This window comes from Bison bison, unplaced genomic scaffold, assembly GCF_000754665.1.
Source record: "Bison bison bison isolate TAMUID 2011002044 unplaced genomic scaffold, Bison_UMD1.0 scf7180017864530, whole genome shotgun sequence".
NCBI classification, from domain to species: domain Eukaryota; kingdom Metazoa; phylum Chordata; class Mammalia; order Artiodactyla; family Bovidae; genus Bison; species Bison bison.
Window position 1 is genome coordinate 2623024 of NW_011495080.1, and position 12108 is coordinate 2635131.

Below are 12108 nucleotides of genomic sequence, written 5' to 3' on the forward strand. Positions count from 1 at the left end.
AAAAAGAATTTGTACTCAATCAATAGCATGAAATAGCTAGTAATAGTAAATTGTGAAAGAAGAGAAATACAAGTAGGAGCAAGATTTTAAAAGCAAGAAAACTACAGGCACCAGTAACTTTTTATGGCATTGTTGATTATTCCCTAATAGCCAGACTCATGGAAGGCCTTAAAATGTAAAATGTCATATTTAAACTCTTTTTTTCCCATCTCCCTCAGCTCAAAAATGGAAAAGGAAGTGATGACCATACTGCTCTGATTTATAAGATTCTGCTACCATCTTCCTAATAATGGCCAAGATTATTATGTGCATTTTACATGTGTTATCATCTCATTTAAATTTAATGACATGCCTTAAACAAAAGTATAATTTTTATTTCCATTTAACTGAAAAAATAGAGTTAGTGAAGGGAGGGTCAGGTTGGGATTCAAAGCCAGGTGGTGAACCCCAAAGAACAAACCTCAACCTCTTGGCTATACACCCTCCCTAATTAGGAGGTACTTACTGAGGGATGAGGTCTGTTTGTCCACCTAACCAAGAAGCTTCCTGATTGAGTCATCCTGCCAGCATTTTCGCGACTGCCTTCAGAAACCTTCTGTGCACCCACTGAAATTCACGTTAAAGAGGTCAGAACTCTTTCCCTTCAGAATTTTCTATGTAGATTGAATGAAGGGGATTATCAAATACAGTTTCCTCCCAATATGCACAAAATAAGAGAATCTAAAACCAAAACCACACAAAAGATCTTATATGATGATTTCATTATATGTAACCGTTCCATAATTTTAAAATCAAATTATCTTTTGCTCCATTCCCCCTCAAACATCCTCATCTTTTCTGTACCTTGGAGCATATACATGACATATACTAACTATTAGCATAATGCACCATGTGACCTTGTATGTGTGAACTTTTAAAAGTCCCTTTAGAAGAAGCGAGGGCTTCCCTGATGGTTCAGATGGTAAAGAATCTGCCTGCAGTGCAGGAGACCCTGGGTCAGGAAGATCCCCTGGAGAAGGGAATGGCAACCCACTCCAGTATTCTTGCCTGGAGAATGCCATGAATAGAGGAGCCTGGCGGGCACAGTCCACAGGGTCGCAAAGAGTCAGACACGACTGAGCAACTAACACACACTTGTTATAAGAAATTGAACTTATTACTAAGAGATCTCAACTTTCCTGATTTCCACCAGGACTGGTATAGGGAAAAATGCAGTACTAAACTCATAAGCTTCTTTGAATAACTACATTAAATCAAACAGGATTCTGCACCTTGCAGAATATTACCGAGAACAGAGAATACTGGGTTAGGGTGTATATTAGGAAGAATAAGACATCTGCAATTCATGCCTACTTTTAAAATTGAAGTATTCTCTCTGCTACTGGTAGGTGCAGAGGACTATTAAACTAATATATCTTTAGTTCAGAACAGATAACAATACCTTAAAGAATGAATGTAAATAGTTTTCCTTATTTAAGAATATGACCCGTGATTTTTAGTAAATAAAAATTTTACTAGATTACAAAGAAAATATCCTTCAATTGGAGTTTGTTTAGGGGATGGGATAGGGGGTGAGAAGAAAGGAGTACTGGTGTCCTGATGTCTAAATCAGATCAACTGTCCAGTCTGGTGAGTTGCCAATAATGGCCGCACAAGAATTAAACAAGCTAGAGAGAGTGAAAGAGATTGAGTTGGGCTGAGAAGGGAGTGCTTCGCCCAACACATTTCTTTCAACAGACTGGCTAAGAAGCGATTGAGAAATGTGCCCTTCCGAAGAGGACAGTACCTGTTCTGGGTGTTGACCTCCACCTGGTCGGTCACCTGCCCCAAGGCTTCTTCCTCTTGCTTCTGCCGCAGCCTTTCCTGTCGGGCGCGGCGGCGCCGTTCCCGGGCGGCCTCTTCCTCGTCATCGTCATTCCGCTGGTAGGCGATTCTGCAACATTGAAAACACCACCTCTTGAGCCAAATGCCAACCATCATTACCAGCTTCTTGGCAGGATCGACCCTGAACGTGACTACTTACTGAACCACAGAGTTCTAAGAGGACGGTTCTGTTTCTTAACATTTAGAGACCTGATCTGATGAGTTTTTAAACTTTTAAATATCTGAAAAGCATTAGTCCAATAGCTACAGAGGATAATTGACAATGATCAAATAACAGCTTAGACTGAAAAAATTTATACAACAGCAACTGCCTTTGAAGACTGTGGGTTAGCTTATTTAGATTTCTTTACTAAGCTGATGATTAGTAAAGATTTAGAAGCAGAAATCCAAAGAATTGAACTGAAAGTAATCAAAACATTCATCGAAAAGATTCAGCATGTTGTATGAATTATTTGTGGATACATTTTCACAAAGGTCAGAAAAGAATCAAGTTATGTTACCAAGCCAGGAATCTGGCATTAACAAGCCAAATAGCTAACTAAAAACCAAAGCAGGATATCCTCTTTGCTTGGATTTATTTTTTCCCTTGTAGTTCCTTTTCATGGAAGAAAGAAGGTCTCATTGACAACTGAGAAGAGGCTTCACACTCAGGGCAGGGCCCTCTATGGATATGTGTGTGTGCTCATTGTGACCGACTCTTTGTGACCGCACGGACTGCAACCTGAAAGGCTCCTTTGTCCATGGGGTTCTCCAGGCCAGAACACTGGAGTGGACTGCCATCTCCTCCTCCAGGGGACCTTCCTGACCCAGGGATCTGACCTGCGTCTCTTATGTCTCCTGCATTGCAGGTGGATTCTCTATCACTGAGCCACTGGCAGTGCCCTCGATGGCCCCCTCCTTTGTTCTAAAACTGCCTTAGTGTCCCACCACCCTCACACTGGGGCACCTCACGGGAGCCTACAGGTGTGTATTTAGATAGAACCTGTGGGCTAGGGCGTGCTGCACTCCATGGGATCACAAAGAGTCCGACACGACTTAGAGACTGAACAACAGCAGCAAGAACAGCAAGTAGAAGAGGCGGAGAGGGTTTCACAGGCATATGTGATATTTAGCTTCCTGGATTAATCTGAAGCAAAGAGCTATTTAGGGAAGTTATACAATCGGAATCACTAGTTAGATATGTTTCCTCTAATATTTATTCCCAAGTGATGAGTTGGAGCTGGAGTGCAGCAGATGCCCAGACTCAAAAGGAGAAGGCCTACATGGATAGCCTGGCTGTTCTGGAGGGAGGGCTTTGGCTGAGATACAGAGCGCTGCGAAGGCACGGCAGTGCTGGGTGACCTGATGGTTCCATGGGTTGGGATGCAGCTGCGTTGTGCACCAGACTGCTTTTTACATTGGAGTTCACGTGCTTTTTTTTTTTTTTTTAACAGTGTTACTTACATATCTACAAATAGAAATGCAGATATGTAAACATGACATGCCTATCAATCATGACTAAGCTAAAATAATTTACAAATGAAATCATACAATTTATACCAACAAAACAAACCTAACAGGGCAGATGAAGTTTGCTCCTGTTGGATTTACAAACTAGGTATTTTTAGATCCAGTACTTTATCTTTTGACTTCAATAATACAAATGCTATGAATGTTTTTGGACCTAGGTATCTTACAAAATAAGATGAACAGTTCTGAAGGTTGGTTGGTTTGCTCTTTGCTACTTAAGAAACTCTGACTTCATACTTGCTAAAATGTGCTGGTGTGCAAAATTCAAATGCCAGTATAAATAAACTGTCACTTAGTAATTCTATAAAGCTGACTGGTTTATTTCCACAAATATGGAGGGAAGGGTAGTGTGATACAGTTAAAGGATAACTAGATTAATATTCAGAAAACCTGGTTTCTACAACTGGTCTCTCCCTAGCTTGCAGCTCTTTGATTAACCTGCGTTACACTGCCTTGTCTGGAAGTGGGTGATAATCAAAAGAAATCATGGTGTGTTGTGGTAAGGCAAGCTACAGTGTAGTATTTTGTTGTTAATAGGAAAGTGCAGTGGAGGAGCTGCTTTGTGAGGAAAGATGAGTTCAATTTTAGACTTGTTGAATTCGAGGTGACAGCATGACAAGATTCAAATGTTCTTTTCTAATTCAATCACATTGTAGCTTGCAGTCAAAAGCCCTTCCCAGTGGTTTGGCTTCAGTCTTCAGATTCTTGGCTTCATATTCCTTTGGCTTATTTCTCAATAGACAACTTTAACCACAGCAGGGAGAATGAGTCCTTAATGATGGCTTCCCAAGCTAATCAAACAGAAAGTCTTAATTTGCCTTTCTACATCTCTGGTTCAGCCATGAGGTCTTGGCTATTACTTGGGGCCTTCCTTTTCCAAGACAAGCAAGTCACATAAAAGCTCCATATGGGACACTTTATGCCAGAAACAAAACTCTCCCATCTCCTAAAAATGGAATCTCATTTGAAGCCCTTAATTTCCCATTACACTTGAACAATTTGAGATGTTACTGTCTCCTCCCACGCACCCAATGAGCTTCATGGTGGAGGCTGTTGGCTTTTAGTTCTGACACCACCTAGATCTGCCATCTGTCTTGGCCAGGTCACACTCAGTCTTCCTTCATCTCAGAATCCTCATTGGAGGAGTGACCTTGAACAACCAGATCATCTCCACTGTCTCTTCTTACTTCATACGGCTTCAGTTCAGTTCAGTTAGGTCGCTCAGTCGTGTCCGACTCTGTGACTCCATGAACCGCAACACGCCAGGCCTCCCTGTCCATCACCAACTCCTGGAGTCCACCCAAACTCATGTCCATTGTGTCGGTGATGCCATCCAACCATCTCATCCTCTGTCGTCCCCTTCTCCTCCTGCCCTCAATCTTTCCCAGCATCAGGGTCTTTTCAAATGAGTCAACTCTTCATATCAGGTGGCCAAAATATTGGAGTTTCAGGTTCAACATCAGTCCCTTCCAGGACTAATGTCCTTTAGGATGGACTGGTTGGATCTCCTTGCAGTACAGAGGACTCTCAAGAGTCTTCTCCAACACCACAGTTCAAAAGCATCAATTCTTTGGTGCTCAGCTTTTTTTATAGTCCAACTCTCACATCCATACATGACCACTGGAAAAACCATAGTCTTGACTAGACGGACCTTTGTTGGCAAAGTAATGTCTCTGCTTTTTACTATGCTGCCTGCTGCTGCTGCTGCTAAGTTGCTTCAGTCGTGTCCGACTCTGTGTGACCCCAGAGACGGAAGCCCACCAGGCTCCCCCGTCCTTGGGATTCTCCAGGCAAGAACACTGGAGTGGGTTGCCATTTCCTTCTTCAATGAATGAAAGTGAAAAGTGAAAGGGAAGTTGCTCAGTCGTGTCCGACTTCCAGCGACCCCATGGACTACAGCCCACCAGGCTCCTCCATCCATGGGATTTTCCAGGCAAGAGTACTGGAGTGGGGTGCCATTGTCTTCTCTGACTATGCCGTCTAGGTTGGTCATAACTTTCCTTCCAAGGAGTAAGCATCTTTTAATTTCATGGTTGCAATCACCATCTGCAGTGATTCTGGAGCCCAGAAAAATAAAGTCAGCCACTGTTTCCACTGTTTCCCCATCTATTTGCCATGAAGTGATGGGACCAGATGCCATGATCTTAGTTTTCTGAATGTTCAGCTTTAATCCAATTTTTTCACTTTCCTCTTTCACTTTCATCAAGAGGCTCTTTAGTTCCTTTTCACTTTCTCCCATAAGGGTGGTGTCATCTGCATATCTGAGGTTATTGATATTTCTCCCAGCAATCTTGATTCCAGCTTGTGCTTTTTCCACCCCAGCCATTTCTCATGATGTACTCTGCATAGAAGTTAAATAAGCAAGGTGACAATATACAGCCTTGATATACCCCTTTTCCTATTTGGCTTACAATTTACCAGTACATTCCATCAGTAGAGTCTTGTTTAGGACACACAATTGCCAGAGCTAAATTTTTGAGGACATTTATTTATTTTTAATGTTTTTTGTTGTGGTAAAATATAAAATGTACTATTTTAACCGTATTTAACTGTACAGTTAGTTCAGTGGCACTAAGTATATCCACACTGTCATGTAACTCTCACCATTATCCATCTCTTGAATGTTTCACCTTCCTAAACGGAAACTCTGTCCCCATTAAACACTAATTCCCAATTCTCCTTTCCCATCCCCTCACCCCCGGCCCCTGGCATCTACCAGTGTACTTTCTGATGCTATGAACTTGACTATTCTAGATCTCTTGTATAAGTGGAATCAAACAGTATTTGTCTGTACCTAAGTGTATTGGGGCTTCCCTGGTAGTTCAGCTGGTTTAGAATCTACCTGTAATGCAGGAGACCCTGGTTTGATTTCTGGGTTGGGAAGACTCCCTGAAGAAAGGATAGGCTACCCACTCTAGCATTCATGATCTTCCCAGTGGCTCAGATGGTAAGGAATCACCTGCAATGTGGGAGACCTGGGTTCAGTCCTTAGGTTGAGAAGATCCCCTGGAGGAGGGCATGGCAACCCACTGCAGTATTCTTGCCTGGAGAATCCCATGGGCGCAGGAGCCTGGCGGGCTACAGTCCATGGAGTTGCAAAGAGTCGGACATGACTGAGTAACTTAAGCACAGCACAGCATAGCAATGTGTATTGGGATGTATTTTTAAGGTTAGCTTCATTTATGTCCTACAGATTGTACCTTCCTTTTTTCCCTGTGCTATATAGTAGGTTCTCATTAGTTATCTATTTAATACATATGGCTATTAATAAAGAAACATATTAAAATTGTTTTCAAAGTTAAAAACAAAAAAGGAGACAAATGATTTCATGGTATTTTGAATCAGAATGTGCCCAGTTGCTGGCTCAATGACTTATCAGTTGACTTTATACGTGAAATTGTGTCCATGCCAAATGACTTGATATGTGTGGAAATTCTTTGAAAGTGAGCCTCCCTACACCAGCTCTCCAAGGTCACAGCACACAGTGGCTGCTTAGCTTTCAGACTTCTCCCATGACAACTACCCTTCATACTACTACCACAGATTTATTACTTTTCTTTCAAAATTGAAAAAACTTAATTGTTAAATTTTTTTCTAGCTCCAAAAGTAACATGCATTTATTGTTTTCTTAAACCAGACATTTAAAAATGTATAAAAGAGAAAGTAAAAATCAGTTTCCTAATCACACCCCTCAGATATAAATATGATTAATATTCAATGCAATCTACCAGAACTTCTCCTATCTTTACATGAAAGTGTTAGTCTCTCAGTCATGTCCAACTCTTTGCGACCCCATGGACTGTAGCCCACCAGGCTCCTCTGTCCGTGGCATTCTCCAGGCAAGAATACTGGAATGGGTTGGGTTGTCATTCCCTTCTCCAGAGAATCTTCCTGACCCAGGGATCGAACCCAGGTCTCCTACATTGCAGGGAGATTCTTTACCATCTGAGCCACCAGGGAAGAACTATGCATGCATAGACATTTTAATTTTTAACCAAGTTGGATCATGATATATACATTATTTTAGAAACAATTTCTCTAATTTACCTTATTTATTACTATTTTAACACATTAGCAAAATATAATTTTCAACAGCAACACAGTATTCTTTGACTGGATGTATGTAGTAAATATATGTATATGGTGTACTATAATCTATTTAACCAGTTTTCTACTGACAGGCATTTAAGCTTTTTCCAAATTTATGTTCTTATAAACAATGCTGCAAAGGACCGACCTCACTACAGATATACTTTTACCACTTGTTCAATTACTTATCTAGCAAATATTCTCAAAAGTTAGAATTTTTGAGTTTAGGAGTATGCTCATTTAAAGGCTTTTTGATACACATTGACAAACTGCCCTCCAAAAAGGTATGTCACGTGTGAGTGTTAATTTCACCATAATAAAAACTTACTTAAAATGACAGTTGAGAACACAGTATCCTTAATACACCCACGTGATAGCACAACTGCTTTAGGCTTTGGTTAAAGACAAAATGTTAACATTTCTGATTTTCCACACACCACATTTACATGTATTGAGATGCTGCTGACCAGTAAAAATCATACCTAACCACCCACTGGGTTGCAATGAAAGCATAACAATCCATTTGTTCTTTCTGTGAAACTTCAGCAGATGCTGGCAGTAACCAGTCTACTGTATCCTACGCTACAAAGATAATTGATGTTCCCAGATGATTCACAAGCAGTGGGTTTCCTCTGAATCATCTGAGAAAGATTAAATATGTTTATTAAAGTTTTAATCAAATGCATTTTATTTAAAAACAAGTAATCCCAAATGATCATTTGATAATGGTGAAAAAGGAGAGTGAAAAAGCTGGCTTAAAACTCAACATTCGAAAAACTAACATCACAGCATCCAGTCCCATCACTTCATGGCAACTAGAAGGGGAAAAAGTGGAAACAGTGACAGATTTTTATTTTCTTGGACTCCAAAATCACTGTGGATGGTGAGTACAGCCATGGTATTAAAAGATACTTGCTCCTTTGAAGGAAAGGTATGACCAACCTATGCAGCATATTAAAAAGCAGAGACATCACTTTACCAACAAAATTCTATATAGTCAAAGCTATGCTTTTTCCAGTAGTCATGTACGGATGTGAGAGTTGGACTATAAAGAAGGCTGAGGACTGAAGAATTGATGCTTTTGAATTGTGGTGCTGGAGAAGACTCAAGAGTCCCTTGAACAGCAAGGAGATCAAGCCAGTAAATCCTAAAGGAAATCAACCTTGAATATTCACTGGAAGGACTGATGCTGAAGCTGAAGTTCTAATACTTTGGCCACCTGATGTGAAGTGCCAACTCATGGGAAAAGACCCTGATGCTGGAAAAGATTGAAGGCAAAAGGAGAAGAGGCCAGCTGAGGATGAGATGGTTAGATAGCATCACTGACTCACTGGACATGAGTTTGAGCAAACTCTGGGAGATAGTGAAGGACAGGGAAGACTGGGGAATGCAGTCCATGGGGTTGCAAATGCAGTCCATGGGGTTGGACTCAACTTAGCAACTGAACAACAATAACAAAATCTCAAGTGATATGTAAAGCACCTCTTATTAAATGAAATGTTCAATTAACCAGAATCCATGACTTTCCCACCCAGCCTAGGTGTAAGCAAGTTTACTCTGGAGCATTACACTTTGTTACTGAGTAACTGCCTTTCCTCATGTTTTAGAGAACACTTGGAGAAAGGCGTGATTGATCTTACCACAGGAAGGCAAGTGCTGAGGGCAGCAAAATGGCACATCAGATGTCTGGGAGAGAGACGATCTTGTGTGTGTGTGTGTATGAATAAGTGTTGCTGCTGCTGCTGCTGCTAAGACACTTCAGTCGTGTCCGACTCTGTGCGACCCCATAGACGGCAGCCCACCAGGCTCCACTGTCCCTGGGATTCTCCAGGCAAGAACACTGAAGTGGATTGCCATTTCCTTCTCCAATGCATGAGAGTGAAAAAATGAAAGTGAAGTCGCTCAGTCGTGTCCGACTCTTAGCGATCCCATGGACTGTGTAGCCCACCAGGCTCCTCCATCCATGGGATTTTCCAGGCAAGAGTACTGGAGTGGGGTGCCTTCTCCGGAATAAGTGTTGACCAATCTCAAAAGTCAATAGTAATGACATGATGTTATTTGATTGTGTCAGTGGTATGAAAAAAGCAGAAAGGACTGGCTTTTCTTCCATTCCCAGAACCACTGCCTAAATATCCTGGTGTTATATTATAAGAAAAAACAGATCTATGCACTGGGAAAACTCTCTTGGAATGCTGTGGCTTTCACACCAAAGACTTTTTAAGTCTTTACCACCAGACTTCTATTGCCTCAGTGTATTCAAGTAACATGGTAATCATGTTACGAGCTGTGCCTTTTAGATAGAAAGTTCAAATAAATAAAAGTTTTGCAGACATGGCGAATAATGAAACCACTGAGGACTCAGCGTCTTTACATTTGGCTGGGCTAGGGTCTAAATGTATACTAGATGAAAGAGGAAGTGGCAGAGACTTCCACAGTCAGATACTGGAGCAAGCCACTAGCTGTCAGCCTGCCCCAACGTCCCCTGAATCTCATCTTCTCCAACAAACACTTCTCAAGACTTGCTCAACACTGGCAAAATTCTTTTTATGATTTCATCTACAGTTTAGAGTTTTTTTTTAACCCCATGTTCTCCATAGTTAGAAGAATATTACCCTCAATCTCCTTTGATTTTTTTCTTAAAAAAAATTTTTTTTTTTGGCTGTTTTCTGATTTGAAATCTAGTACACAATCCTTAAACTTTCAAGTAAAAATTCTGGCAATAACATTTTATTAACAAGATCTCTTATCAGGAAACTGTGTTTAAAAATAGAACAAGAAAAAATAATAACTATTTTTATGAGAGGGCTGATTTTATTAAAAGTTTAAGAGCACTACAGAAAAAATTTAATTTTCCATATCTTATGGCAGTAGTTAGTAACACTTGAGAAATATGAATCCCTTTAAAATATCAAGAAAAAATAAAATATTATGGCAATTGCTTATACATTTGTTATCTATTAAAAATGTCTTATAAAGTGCCTATAAATTCAACACTGTATAGAAAGGAATCTGTATTTTATAAAGCAGTATATTAATACATATTTGGAGAACAGTTTTTCATACCTTAAAAAATTATTTATCAGACTACAGAAAACACTTGGTGTGGATATAAACTTGGGACTCTCTCAGTAATTTCATTGCTGGAGAACCACTGGTACATAGAAGATTACCAGAATGCCACTGAACAGACTTGGACTTATCCCCTTCAAGTCCTTTTCCATCCTTTAGTATTCCTTGTTCTTGGTAAGCACACATGCAGACCCACTGATTAAGTGACAAAAACCTCGGGGAAAACAAAAGGCTCAAGGCACTAAAATGAGGCCTGTGTACAAAAGACTTAAAGAGAGCTCATTCAGATCAAAATTTCCAAGTCTCTCTGTCCCTTGATTGTTTCTGCCACATTCTTCTACTTCAAAAAGAGAATATTGCAACTAAAATTCCAACAGAACAAATAAATTCGCTCCCTGAAAGAAGGACTTCTACCAGTAGCTCATCATTTGTGGATTCACAGTGAGTTGCAGACCAGTAGACACTTAGCTGAACCCCAAGTTCAGCTTTCATCTCCCTGTATCCCTCCATAACTTTGCTTTCATGCAAGGAGTCATCTGATAGAAGGTGGTGCTGGCTGAAAAAGATTCCAGGTGGTAACTGAGATACTCAACCCCAAACGCGATCTTGCCCCCAGTTTTCCGCAGCTGTACATTCCCCACGTGGGCCAGACTCAGGAGGAAGACAGCCTGGGGTTTAGCCACAAAGGCCAACTTCTTAATTACATTTCTTTGATTTCCATCATTCTTGGTTCTGACAATGTCATTGTCTTGACCTGGGTTTTACAATGGGATCCAACTTAGAGCTAAAACCTCCTTTGGGCTGAAAATATACTCATCAGCTATTAGGAGGCAGAATGATTCATACATATTTTCAGTATTGTTTTTCATGCACCAAAAAACCCCAGTGATTTTTTTTTTCATAATATGAAATGCAAGCGATTCTTGCTCAAATGTTTTCAGTAAAATTTCGGGCAATGCTGTGATCAGGAGGGAAAAATCCTGAGCTACTGAAATGAGTCATATTTGCTCTACAGATTTATTGTGTATTTGAAAGTTAAAAAGAGGTTTATAGATACATTCCAGGCTCTTAAATATGATTTTGTTTATATGTGGTATCTGTAAAATGTTGTGGCTTCATTTAATGCACATGAGGTCCAATTCTGAATGTTTTTCCTTGGATTCCTTAAAAGAAAGGCACTGAAAATTACAGTGGAGGAAAAAAATCAAGAAAATAAAAGTATTTTCAGGTCAGAATATGTTTAGAAATGAATTAATAGCCAATAGTCAATTGGTCTATTAGTAATTAATGCAGGCCAAAATGAAAGAAAGCCCCTCTCATTTAGAATGTGTGTGTGTATATATACATATATATATATATATTTTTTTTTTCCTGGTAATGAAGGTAAAAATATGCTGAATTTCACTGTAGGATTCATTGCTATGTCAGGGTATGCCTTTTGTGGGAGTGCTGGCATGCAAGGGGATATGATACTCTGAAGAAGTTTACTTAGGAAGAAAGGTATGTCCCACTCCATCTCCTCATACACACACATATGAGAATTACTAAGTTTGCAAA

The 12108-nt window shown here is 40.1% G+C and overlaps 1 protein-coding gene across 1 annotated transcript in view; it reads right to left on the bottom strand.

Annotated features, from left to right (window-relative positions):
- CALD1 (caldesmon 1) overlaps positions 1 to 12108 on the bottom strand; it is a 206954-nt gene that overhangs the window by 40001 nt on the left and 154845 nt on the right. The window contains 1 exon segment of the mRNA XM_010831642.1: positions 1787 to 1933. Coding sequence (XP_010829944.1) covers positions 1787 to 1933 — 147 coding nt within the window.